Source organism: Artemia franciscana, chromosome 8, assembly GCF_032884065.1.
Source record: "Artemia franciscana chromosome 8, ASM3288406v1, whole genome shotgun sequence".
NCBI lineage: Eukaryota > Metazoa > Arthropoda > Branchiopoda > Anostraca > Artemiidae > Artemia > Artemia franciscana.
In genome coordinates this window covers 19,237,424-19,251,702 of record NC_088870.1, presented here as the reverse complement: position 1 = coordinate 19,251,702, position 14,279 = coordinate 19,237,424, and the positions used below count along the sequence as shown (strand labels likewise).

The 14,279-nt window shown below is 36.4% G+C and overlaps 1 protein-coding gene across 2 annotated transcripts in view; it reads left to right on the top strand.

The window, feature by feature from the left end:
* Positions 1-14,279, top strand: part of LOC136030095 (hemicentin-1-like) — a 130,766-nt gene that overhangs the window by 27,018 nt on the left and 89,469 nt on the right. For both annotated transcript variants that reach the window (XM_065708765.1, XM_065708764.1), the window contains exon 3: positions 7,832-8,089. In XM_065708765.1, coding sequence (XP_065564837.1) covers positions 7,832-8,089 — 258 coding nt within the window. The remainder of the gene's footprint in view (positions 1-7,831; positions 8,090-14,279) is intronic.

Here is a 14,279-nt window from a genome sequence, read left to right as displayed (position 1 = left end):
TTCAGCTGATAGAGAAGCATGTTCTGGTCTTAAAACAAATCGCACTCGAAAATTAAGGAGTGTCCAAACCCTTGTTAACTGAATGAGTTAATGCAGTAAAAAGTTCTTGCCAAGAATGGCTAGAGAAAAACTTCAATAGCGTAACATTTTCAGCTTCATCTACTTTAAGTTGTACTGCTAGTTTTTTACTACTCATAACCTTTTGGCCAACATAGCTGAAATTCGGCGAACCTGTTTCTCTTGGCAACGCCAACTGGTTGAGAAATCTTTTGCGAAAAGATTTACACTCTTAATTCTTTTATTTTGATTATTTCTTCGAAATCCCTCCCATAATGTATACCATTAATGCAGCAACTTGCTCTTTTATACACTGAAACTAATTAAACGTAGTCGTTGCAGATATGACAGCAGAAATTTATTTAGGGAGGGAGGAGTATGGGTGGTTCGTCAGATTTCTCAAATATAAGAGAATCGCACGAAAAACAAAAACAAAATATTGTCAAAACCTGATAAATCTAGACATTTCGAGGGCAGAAGACCGTTCCCATACATTCCTGTGTGAGTTACAATATTGTAAATTACAATACAGTTTTCTTAAAATGAAGATTATTCGGTAATAGCCGAAACAATCGAAGTAATAGCATTAACGGTTATCTAAAGCCTCCCTTTGAAGAAATCTATCAAAACCACCGAAAACCAGATTGTTTGTATATAAATTTTCTTAACCTCCCAAAAACGAGTTAGGCTCACATTTTGATGGCCCAAATACAGAAATTGCGATTTTGAAGTTAGGAGTTTATCACTTAAATCATTTCCTTTTCCAAGATAAGGCAAGGCCATTTCTAAGGGTGATACTGGGTCCTCCCCCGAAATTTTTGTCTAAGTTGTGAAAACGTATCAAAAATGCATATAAATGATGATTCGTTTTTTTTACTGTTTTTTATTGCATTGCCCCCCCCCCTGACTGAAAATCCTAGATGCACCCTTGGCATAAGGATTCTATGGGTCAGTATTATGTGTTGCAGGCATCCATTGGCCCCTCATTGTACAAAATCCTGTTGATTCAATGCAAGAAACTTCAAATGTTACTCCCGGAGCCGAAGTTTGGTTTTTCTTATGGGGAGGGGGGCAATTGTAGACTCAAGCACCCCCTGTCGAACTATCAATACTGTAAGTATTGCAATTTTGACCATACATTTTGCAATTTTAGCTTGTTTTCCGCCCCGGACGTGCCGCAGAGGGTGCTCGTCCCCCTAGATCGCCTTTGCCTTATTTCTACTACCCTTATTTCTACGAAGTAATTGGTTGAGATCAGTGCAGCTATACATACTCCTCCCCCAAACTATGTTCAGAGCTTTACTCTTTTTTATTTGTTTTTTCGATAGCCTAGTACTGCTGCTACTAGGATCTTATAATTAAGATATATGATAACTGGTAAAACTTTTAATGTAGGCAATTATTCTTTTTAACCTTGTCATACTTAAAAGTTTAACTGATACTTTACTTTTCATTTCATTTCAATTATAAATGGCAAAAAGCCATGACCTAAAAAATTATTTGTCAGGAACTTCGACATGAAATCCGCATGATCCTATTGTTTTGAAAGTTTTTTTTTAATTTTTTGTATTTCTTTTGATTTGATCCTATTACTACTAAGACATTTTACGCTTTTTGACATCTTTTGTCTACGTTGGGAAGCCTATGAACTCTTTGTCATTTTCAATTCTTATTAGTAAAAGGTTGCTTTGTTTGTTTTTGTCCATGTGTAACTATTCTACTCTTTTTCTTCTTGTAATCAAAAAAGGAATTGAGTTTTTATTTTTGCAAAACAAAAGATCCTTTAAAAATGTTGTTATGTGGATTTTAGTTTTTTAAATGATGCATTTTCTTGAACTTGATTGCCTCTCAAAGGTGAAAAGCGATCACGTGAGTAGGAACAAATTGGGCTTATTCCTTAAAGGCAAATAAATAAAAAAAGACTTTTTTTGACAAAAAAACTTGTCAAACTTGAACCCCCTTCCCACCTTGGAAATTTTCGCAAGACTGATTTCCCCTGAGACTTTTCATGTGCTTTGTTGATAATAACGTCCAAAATTAAGCACATTCTGTGATAGCTACGAGTAATGCATAATTAGTTAATTAATTAATTTATTTTATAACCCATCAAAAATGCAAGGCATGGTGACAGAGTATAACAAAAAGAAAGAAAATGAAAAAAAAAATACAAAAACAGGACCAAACACCTACAAACTAAAACTCGAGTAAAACAAACATTTCGGAAAAGTAAGCCACTCCGAGGGTGGTAAACCTTTTTAAATGAATCCTACAAATAAATACAATATAAAAATGATAATAACCCAGCAAACTAGCATTAAAACGAAACATCCTTCCAAGAGTGGTTCGAAGGATAATCTGTAAGCTTGGAAAAAAGCTTACCTGCATCATCAAGAGGATTGGCAAGCTGTATCTTTCCCGCAGTCTACCATTCCTAGCCGACTGCTAGTAGACTGTGCAGGTTTATTGCTGCTTAGCGTAAAGCCGTTTTTCATGTAAAGCCCGGGCTAAATGGCCCAATATAGTCCCTGCTCTGTCAAAGGGCAAAATATATTTTTGCCTATTAATTGCTTTTTTAGTTTTATTTGTAAATTCTGGTAGGCTACAATAATTTATTACAGAACAAAGTACAAAAATTACTCGCAGCTAAGCTTGCGAGGGAATATTATGAAAACAATTGCAACAAAAATGGAAAAATGGTGTCTAAATTGAGTAGATATTTCGATGTGAATTTTTAAAGCCATTTATGAAAAAAAAAAAAAAATTAGGGGATTAAGTGTTAAGCAAACTGCTTGTAGCCACAATTTAGCGTTACGGTAATTCTAAGTTTAAAAAACTTATTTGCTATTTTACAATACTATAGGGTTCCACCGTGCTTCTATTTTTTGTAATTAAGAAGCAAGGAAATTGATTTTGTGGTTTTGACAGATTGCATTGTAATCCAACCGAAAATTAGAGGGTATCTTTTTACCCTATCCGGGAAGTAACCAGGTGGGTTCTATAACTTTCAACCCAAACCCAATAGTTAAAGCAGATTGTCCATTAAAAGCTTTCAAAGCCAGAAATTGTGACTAGCAGTTAAGTTAGAGGAAGCTGGGCCCATTGAAGTGTCACTATACAGTAATAACTGTGGCTCCAGTCCATGTGGCACAGATGTCATATTGCTGGCTCTGATCGGGTGCGAAGTAGAGAATGAGAAAATATTTAAGTTTTTTTTTGTTTTTTCGCTTATGCCCTTAAGTGTGGAGTATGTGTCTAATCATATTTTTTTCTAGAGCTAATCAATTTGAATTCTATTTTTGTCTCTATTTTTACCATCAAATGACCATAATGTGCCATATTTTTTTGGCTATTCATTCATTGTTTAAGGAATTTCCTATAGGGACTAACTGAAATATATACTTTTTTTGTACAGACATTTTCGATGATAGTGTGTAAAAAAATAAATTAAATTAAAAATCAAGATTTGCTGAAGAACTGGCAATGTGTAAGTTTTTGGAATTTACCTAAAAGAAAAGCACACCTACCGTTTTGGGCACATTGTAAACTTACTTGATTCCATGTTCATTCAGTAGTAACAATTTCAATAAAAAAAAAGAAAGGGATTTATTTGATACGAAATAATCTGTGAAAGTTGTAAATCCACACACCAGACTCGTAAGGAGTTTATTTAAGAAGTACCTTGATGTTCCTAGTTAAAAACCCACAAAATTAGGTGAATTGCTTGGAAAATAAAATAAATTTTAGTCGGAATTGTAAACGCCTCAGAATTGTAATACCTGCCTCTGAAACATACAATTAATATCCAGTCAAGAATGCACAGGTGTCCTATGAAGTAGTTATTATCATATTGCCTACATATAGTACCGAACGGAGGGCGGGGGACGTATGCAGTTAGTTTCTGATACCCTAAGAACTACATAAATAAATTCTATTCAAACCGAACTGGATTTTTTGAAACAGTAATTAGTTCAGTTGCGTGACGTTATAATCACTACTAAAATAAGATTTGAAAACTGAATCACTATGGAACAGAAAAGTATCAAAGAAAATGATCTAGTTCAAGAACAGAACTTATTTTCTTCTTTTTTTGTGTTCTAAAATTGTTTAGATAACTTAACGCTAGTTTCAAAAGTAACGTTCATGTCGTCGTCCAAAATTCAAATGGTACGTATTGCGTTATTTTTCCACTGGAATAATCAGTTAACGTTACTTGAAGAAAATAATTTCAGAGATATAAGGCAAGACTCTGTTCTAGGATTCTCTGTAATGTTAACATTCAGATGAAATAGTATAGATGACTTGTAAGAGTGGGAACCGGCGCTCGTGTCGGCAAATAACATCAACGCCAACTAGTTTTTGGCGACACTTGGTATTTTTCTAGCTTTGTAATCGTTTTTCTGCCAGAAACTGAGATCAGACTCTTATCACTACACTAATTTTATCAACTACACAAATTAAATTTATTATTTTTATTATTACAGTAACAAATGCCAAGCATCGCCAAACGCTAGATGATGTTGAGTTTTTTTTTGTTGACACTAGCGCCAGCTCCCTCTTTTGGTAAGTTACCCATACACTTTGGTCCAAATCCTAAAGATGTGTCTGGCGTGTCTCTCCCTGCAGCTGCAAGCGGTACTTTCACAAGTTTAGCAGTGATAGTGCAATAAGGTTGAATAATAAAACCCCGCTACTTCCAAATGACAAAATTTGAATTTTATGATTTCACTAAAATTCAAGATGCCAATTGCCTACTCGTCGATCCTCTGTCAATTTTTCCATGTCAAGAGTCTGCTATAGGGTTGAATTGGGGTGAAAACAGCAATCAAGGTACCCCTCTGGGACATGAATTGCAACCTAAGTTATTAAAGGGTGATGGATCGATTTGACTACATGTTGAAAAACTATTATAGCCTGTTCATCAAGTGACTATAAGTGGTGACTGAGGAAAGAGCCCCTTGGATATTTTCTTGAAGCAAATTCTTATTTTTGTATTTGCTTACTTCCCAAGTCTTGAGGTCAGACTAAAAGATTGTGTTTATGTACAATATCAATCATAGGTACTTAATCAAAAGTGCCCCTCCCTGCGCAGGACGGAATAAATAGGAAATTTGAAGATCGTTTTCGTTTCCAAAATCATCAATGGGCCAGTATATTACCAGTCACAGCCGTAAGGCTCGGGGCAAACTTGGCGTTTTTTTACCGAGTGTTTCTTAGAGGTGCATAGGATAGTATTGCCACGTACATAATGGGCCGAAAAAAAACTCGTCAAAACAAACGTCAAGGGCGTTAATGCAGCCGTCTATAGTCACTACAATAAATGAATGGCAGAATAAATGGTTGTTTATTTTACGCCTCCGTCAAGATGGTGGCTTATGGAATTACATGGAACTGCACATATTCGGCTTTTTTTTTTTTTTTTTTTTTTACCGCTAATGACTGCTGATGAGAGTTTTTTTGCAGAGGGTATATCATAAAAAGAATACTAAATTGGAAGTCAAAAGTTAATTTCTTTTCTTGGGAAGGGAGAAGGCAACTGTAAAAAATAAACATATACAATTTGATTAGGAAATGCCCAGAAATTCAAGGAAGTTGGAAGTGTCTCGGGGCTGGGACCAAGCGAAAGAGTAGCAATCTCCCCCCCCCCAAGGTTAGTAAGACAAATGCTCGGTAAAAACGTCACATGCGTATGGGGCCTGCACGACTTTAGTTCCTTAAATGCTTCTTTCTATGCCGGGGTTGTCAATAAACGTTTTAGGTCACAAAGTCGGTTAAACAGGGACGTTTCTATTTTTCTGGTCTTCAAAATGAAGGTTCGTTTCCTTCACTGTGAAATTCCATCTGTATTCGTTTATCTATTTACGAATGCTTAGATTGTCTTTAGAACAAGATTTAAACTAGTTTTTTTTTCTAAGCTCGAAGCGTCGGAGCCTCTAAATATGTCTGTTTGACAAGAGCAATGTTCAAGGTGGCTGTCCTGTCCTCTATCTCCGGCCATTCGTTTTTTCCTCTAAGCCTGCCACTGACCAGTGGTGTCAATTGTATAGAGGCTTTTCCCCCGTTGGTTTTGAAAATGTTTTTTTTGTTTTCTTATTAAAAAGTAGCTTTTTGTATATTTCGAGAAAAAATTGACCCCCCCTATAGTTTGAAAAGTAAGTTCCCCCTCCCCCTATATTCCCGTAAATTGGCACAATTGCCTCTTAATGTTTGCCCCTGATTGACTAGAAGGAACATGGTAGCCTACGTATAATTAATTGAAACAGCCAACCGAAAAAAAAGCACCATCCAAAACCTGGAGAATAGAACTAGTGTTATTGTCAAACCCATTTGAGGCTGAATATATCAAACTAAGCAGAATTACTAATCGTTTTCGCAATGCTGCTTTCGATAGACGACATACAAGTTCAGGGGAAAGTTCTAGTACTATTAGGATAGTAACATTTCAATTATTGGGCTATGCATAATTAAAATTTTTGGCTATGTATCTCGGTAATATTTCAACCTCTATCGTTCGATGCATATAGTGGGAAACCACTCAATGACGGAACAATAAATCTATAACTAATAAGCAACATCTCTCTAATAACTAGTATTTTAATGGTGACACCCTTTAACTGCAAGCAGTAGTAATCATTTAACCTTTGTTTGGTTTTTGATTAAAAAAGAGTGCGATAAACCCCAAGTAAAATGACTTGGTTTAGGTCACATTTGGGTCGTGAGTCAATTTCTTCCGGAAGCGCTTCTGAGCTTAAACCCAAAATTAACGATAAGCCAAGACAATTGTCATTGGTAAACTTATATTAAAATATAAAATCTAAGCAGGCACTTACCCCGGGACTTGTTACCTTGAGGGTCCCAGTTGGGGGAGCTGAAGTTCCTCTGGCTGCCTACAGAACTGAGTCTCTACAGATTCCAAGTCTCGTGGATGCAGATTTAGATACATTAATTGTATTTAAAAGAGTCCCTGTATTTTTCTAGCCAACAGTGCTTCAAAGTTAGCTCCTTCTGTTGCTAATACCACAGCTTAGATACCCATATACAGTTATGAGAACTCAATTTATTTTTGAAACACAGTGCGCGGTAGCGATGCTAGCGGCTGGAGACAGGAAACTGATATTGGTATCTAATTGGTAACAGGAAACTGGTATTGGTATTTAAACTGTGTATGCAACAAAACAAAATTGCGTTCCCGCCTATGGTGTTGTAGTACGATCTATGCGTCGGAGCGTGGGCTTGGAGGAGGCGCCAAGTTCAGAGCTCTGTACCAAAAGCTTCTCATGGGCAAGATAGGAGTTTTCATAACTGTATTGGTATCTAAGCTGTGGCTAATACGAAAACTTGACTGGAAAAAGTGTGGTTCAATCCCGCTTTCTAGGGCTATAATGAAAGAAAGGTTGTGATGGTTAGGGCACGTTCTGTGGATGAAGAATGATAGATTTTCGAAGATTGTCCTTTTCGGCCAGCCCTCTAGGGCTAAACAGAATGCAGGTCTTCCTTGTCTGGGGTGGGAAGATGGCATAAAGAAAGATTTAGTGGAAATGGGAACTTCTTGGGAGGTTGTAAAGAGAGAGACTTTGAATAGATTGGGATGGAGGAAGAGCATGCGTAGCTGTGTTGGCCTCAGGTGGCTTCAGGCTGCGGTGGGTTGTTAGTAGTTGTAATCGTAGTAATCATTCTCAGTCATGTTTAATAACGTTTATTGATATTAAATTATAACATGAAATGCATACTCGACAATTTTCTTCCTGGCCATATGTTCATTTATTTTTCATTTCAGGTTAAAACACGACCTAACTAAAGGCTTATACGACCTTGAAATACTGTCGGCAACCTATGATAGAGACAATGCGAAGTTTGTGTGCAAGGCAAAAGAAGCTGGAATCGGGCATGACCTCTTCAGTCACACTATTGACCTCACAGTCCTTGTCCCGCCCGAGCCACCCATCATAAATCCGTCTGAACCAGTGGCAACTGAGGGTAAGCCATATGAATTGACGTGCAGCAGTATTGGGGGAAGTCCGAGCCCAACCATAACGTAAGTATAAGACCAATCAGTAGCCTCGAAAAAACTTTATCTTTAATAAAACTAACATTATCCTAAATTTTTGAAGCTGACTTTTCAAAACTCTCGCAGTGACTTCCATTAGGGGGGGGGGAGGCTAACAGAACATTTATTGCCGGAATGGGTAGCAAATTTCTCGTATCTTTCGATTCCCTGAATGGAAATACACCCCTCCCCAAAAAAATTTCAATAAAAATATCTCCAAAAGGTATTTTCAAATCTAGGGAGGGGGCACAGGCACCCTAGCATCCCCCCTTGCCAATCGACTTCACTAAATGCTAACCTGTATATAAGTTAACCAGAACAGTTTTGTCTTTCAAGGCAGTCAACATTAGGTAAACTATTCGTAAACGACTCGTCGAAGGTCTACAGAAAATGAAGCCCATAAAACTTGGCTTAGAATATTTATAAGGATTTTTAAATGAGGCCCACGTCAGATAGTGGGGAGTAGTGGGCACAGGGCCGGATTTAAAGCTTTGACGCTCCTAGGCCCAAGCGTTTTTGACGCTCCATTTTTGCGAGATTTTTGGGGATATCCACAGAAATTCGGGGATAGTGGAGGCACTGAAGAGGTCGCAACTGATGAGCCAAAAGTAATGAAAGAGAGAGCTGTTACCGAACTCTCAGCTGCCATTATTGGGAGAAATTTGACAGTTTATAAGTGGCCACAGAATTCATGTTTTGTTTTAAATTACTTTTTTTGCGAATAGGCTGCATGGCAGCGGAGAACCCCAGGCACTTTGACGATAAGTCACATCAGATCAGTTTTTGTTAAAATAAAAAAAAATATTCAGTGATAATTCATTGCATCCCCTAGCATTGTAGGCTATGCCTCTTGGGCCAAGGCTAGTGGGTCTATTGGTAAATCCAGGCCTGAGTTTGCATCCTCTCGTTTGTCAAATTCCGCGAAAGGAAAGAGAAAATTAACAGCAGAAATTGTTTTTTTATGTGATAGAATTATTTTTTTCTTTGCGGTCAAATAGTTTTTTTGTATAACGTTTTTTTTAAATTGACAGTTAAAAAAACAAAACTCTCTAACGTTTTGATAATCCCTTTAAAATTATTGTCAAAATCTTTGCAGTAATAAAGTAAATTTTGATTCTGTGCGATGCCGTATTATGGATACAAGATGTTATTTTGAGACATGATCCAGGTTAAAATTACGTATGATAATTAAACCAAAGACTCGAATCATAAACTTGCTTGTTTGGATTTGAAATACTGTTTTCTTCCACGTGATGTAAATAACTCCTAGTTCTGAACGTAAAACCTGGCACTAATCCTAATAGGAAACAGTTTCACCTTATGTAATTTCTCTCAATTTAGCAAACCATTATCTCAAAATACAAGAGATCAATTCGAGTCCAGCCTAAAATATGTATTGGCAGGTATTCAGGGCAAAGAAATACAAACTTCTGTTTATATATAGTTCTTGTATAAGCCACTGGAATTCGTGTTAAAAAATCGTGAACAATGTGTGTTCCTAAGTCACCGGTGGCTTTCAATTTTGGTATTTCCAAATGTATCATGCACTATTTATAATTAGACTCCATTATAATTGGTTTTGGCGATTAGGCAAGTATCTTTTTTTTTTGGGGGGGGGGTTGAGAATTTAGGGACAAAACCCTGAAAATATGCAAATTATATTTATTTGTTTTTATTTATATATAACCCTCAAATGAATATAGACAAAGATACTGTAGAGTAAAAGAAAAAAAAAGTAACACAACGATATCATAACGAACGCATGATAGGATATCATAATCATAAGCAATATTATGATCAAACCGTAATAAAATATCATACCAGACCAACAATAGGGGAGACTGGGGTAATGGCGTTCACCTAAGGTAAAATGAGAATAAAAAATAGCATAAACCTAAAATTCAAACGAAATAATGTTAAATCGCTGACATGGTATATTTTACCTATTGTATACTCAAATTGAGCCTTAGACAAGCTTACCTATTGGTATTATGAATGATTTTGCAAAATCAGCTTTGACCGGTATTACCCCCTATCATAGGGTAATGGCAGTCGCTAATGTCATGTTCTACTAAATGGCGGTAAATTAAGAAATATGAGAAATTTCAAAGACACAAACATGTTAAACTTAAATCGTTATATTTTTATTGTTACATAATTCCGTACTTAGGAAATTACAAAAATATAATTGAAAGCGTGGACATAATTAGAAGCCAAACACTTGAAAAAACATCTTTCCATACAAAAAATGGCTTACAAAATTTAAGCGCCAATATATTTAACTCATGAGCTTTAAGAACTTTAAGTCAATTTCACTTTCTGGAGCACATGTCACATAAACACGCGTCAGGACTGTCCCATCCAGAACATTCTTGATGTGCCCATAATGCACAAGAGGTGGACCGATACCATACCTCTCTATCTTTCTATGCGTCTTCGCAATAGAAATAAATTTCTTTACCCTTTTTCTCAAATAAAGCTCACTTTTTTATTCGTCTTCACAAACGTTTTCCTCATCAATCGATTCGCTCTCTTTTTTCTTAAAGCAGGATTTTCATCGCTGTTGAAGTCAAGATCTGAGAATGTTGCATTTGTCTCGCTCCTTTTCTTGGTTCATCAGTCCAACTACTGCATCCAGGTAGAGGAGAAATCTCTTGCACAGACACATCAATTTCTGTGTTAGGCTGAATATAAACTTTTTCAAGTTAGGCCGAGGATTCTAAGTTTTGTTCAGTCATGACTTCGTATTGGTCTACTTTTGTGATGACTTCATTTGAATTAGCTTTCAAGTAATCTTCCACACAATCAGGCGTTAACTCTTGATTCTTCTGGAGGATGTCCTCTACCAAAAAATGCTCATCTTTGAAAACTCCTTGATTAAGAGGATGGATCCCAGTGTTTTTGAACCCGCTTGTTGCTTTTGCAATCGTAGCAACTGGTAAATAGGACTTATTGAATAGCTCTGCTACATCGTAAGGGGTAAATTTTACTATTTTCATGGTTTTCATGAGCCTTCAAGGGTGAGTAAAATATTACATTCAGAGGCTGAAGCCTATGTGATGTATGGGGTGGCAGCGACACGATAACATTCCCTTTCTCCCCACAAATATCATAAGCTTCACCTGAGCAATGAGTGGAATGGTTGCCCAGAATAAAAAGCATTTTGTTGTTATTACTAGCATGAATAAACTGAGCAAAGTGTTTTAACCAAATAACGAGCAGTTCTTCATTGATCCAGCCTGTCTTAGAGCATGAGTAAACTGATCCAGGTGGTCCGTTTTTTTCTAAGAGCGGGGACATACGAGATCAAGGAAAAATGAACATTGGTCAAGCATAAAGCCCTCCCGAACTCATTGGACACACAACTGTAATGTTTTTGCTCCTTTCCCAAATTGTAATAAGACCAACACGCTTTTGGCCCCGTTCTGCCAGTATTAGACCAGGGTCCTGCACAGTACTTCCTCTTTCTTAAACCCCATGGCTCTTCCGATGCTAGTGGCTTCGGGTTTGCGCACACTAATTTTGTTTCTGTCCATGAACTCCTACATCCAATCCAGGCCAGCCATTTTTGTTTCTTGATCGAATCTATGACTTAACTGGTTTTTTCTGCATATTGAAATGCATTTTCCGTAATTTTAGTGCAGTGATGCCGTAGAAAATCTTCGATAAAGTTTTTACGTGGTCAGCTAGAGCTGCTTCGTGTGGAGGGAAGACACACTCCCTGCCTAAGCTTGGATCAGAATCAATCCCACTCTTCATTCGTTCTTGCAACGGGCTGAATGGTATTTTGAACTGATCTGCAGATTTGCGAATCGATAATCCTCTAGTAATGGCTGTTTTTGCTTTCCTTAAGTCCTCGGCAGTCCATTTATCTGTATATGTTTTCTATATTTATTTTCTCGGTCTCTGAAATATAGAAAAAAAAATATATGAAAAATATTGGCACTAATGGGGCAATGCCGGTCGCGACTGCTGTTACCCCAAGTGTGGTGACCACCATTACCCCAACCGCATGGTCATTATTTTATCGGCTAAAAATGAAAATATAAGTGCTTAAACCTTAATAAAATGCTACAAGATACAACAATATGGCTTACCTTGTTATTGCGAGATAAGTCTCGTTTAGTGAAATGTAAACAGAAAGAGATGATAGTGGATTAATCTATTGTCTGTCTTATAAGGTGAAACGTAAAAACAGTCTTTCTCGCACAACAGACAAACTAAAACTGGCAAGATGGCGAGTGCTCCACTAGCACTTCCATAAACTTTCTTGAGATGGCAGATACAATCGGTATGAATCTGCGTTATCGACTTTACGAGAAATCATGGTGACCGGCATTACCCACTGGCCGCCATTACCCCAGTCTCCCCTATCATGAGGAAAATGACAAAAAAAAAAAAAAAAAAAAAAACAAAAAAAACAGCTCATTACACAACAATAAACAACAATATTATTGCTAAGAGTAGAACTATTTAACCAGAATCATATTTGAAAAAGCAAACTAGGGGGTCAGTATTAGAAATAACACTGTTAGAATTTGCTATCATAATGGATGCCACACTGGCCAGTTGAGCCCAAGCATTGATAACACCATAGCGGTATACAATATTTCTATTTTTAAAACGGCCGGGTGAATACATAAGATATTTGCAATATCTAAAGTAAACTCTTCTACGCCTCCGTAAATCCTTTTTCCTCAGTAGAGGAAAACCTAGAAATATGGAACACCTAGAAATTAAAGAAGAAATAAAAAAAACTTTGGTATTTTTTCTGGAGAGAGGGGAATAAAAATCACGTTCCTCTTCTCTCCCTCCTTCCAGATATCTCTATTTACGTGATCTTACATACATATTTGGGAAGCATATTGTAGTGATTTTTACAAAATAAGAAGAAATTGGAGAAAGTTATATTTATAGGGTATTAGCCAGCAAGTTCGGCAACTAACAAGCAAATATTAAAGTAATAAAGCTCTGGACCAATCACTGAAGAATAGTTTATTTGTCATAGATGTGGGGAAGATAATACTTCGAATTTTAGAATACACATCTACTTTTCAGATGGCATTATAACCACCTGACTCATGAAGGGAGTTCATAATGTTCTGTTCAGAAATTTACAACTATATCTACCTCAAAAGGCGTTGTTTAATGCATTAAGTTTTACATCCACGGTCATTAATGTAGAAAGCATCTATAGAATACCATAAATTACTTAGTGGAACAAAATGAAATACACTTGTTCAGGAGTAGAAAATACCTAATGACATTGGGTTTCTCTGACAGATTGTTTACATAGAGGAGTTTTTTTAAGGCATCTAAAATACGAATAGAAAAAAAAACCTGCTTCAATATCCATCGACTTCTGCAAGTGGTACTGAGCACATTTTGGAAAAAAAAAAAAAAAAAAACGATTCCTCCCCAAGTTTCTTGAAAGCCAAAAACCATTTGAGAAAAGAGAATTAAGTAACTAGATAGAATATGCTGAGTTTAAGAGGCTGGGTACAAATACCAGTTTGACAAAAAAGCCACAGACTGTCTTCTAAGTTACGGTAATATTACAGAGCGCTCGCTTTATTTAGATACGATATAGAATATATAAATGAGTTGTCATGAACTTTTAAATTCAGAACTTAATACTGCTCACGACACTCACGCTACTCAAAATCACTAACGATAGATATATTATGCCGGGCATATTGTATATAATACAACACTTATGATCTTAAGATATGTAACTATCAAATGTCTTTCTTCGCTTTTAGGTCTTCTAAAAAAAAAAAAAAAAAAAAAAAAAAAAAAAAAAAAAAAAAAAAAAAAAAAAAAAAAAAAAAAAAAAAAAAAAAAAAAAAAAAAACTCGAACCTTCAATTGTCAATTTTTCCCCTTTGAGTGTTACTATTTTTATAGGGTTTCGTTCCGAACGAAATTAATATGAAAATTAATTAGGCTTACTGCTAGCCTTACATTCTATGAACACGCAGGCAGTAACTAGTAACTTATATGTAAATTCAAAATCGCCTGTAATTTGGAACATACTATATCCGATCAGTAAGTAATATGTCTTCCCCCTCGCACCTTCTTTATTTGAGGCACTCGGAGTTTGAGTCGGATAATTCCTAACTAAGCCCGAAGCCATAGAGTTTCACAGAACAGGGATTCGCTCACAGAGAGACACCTTA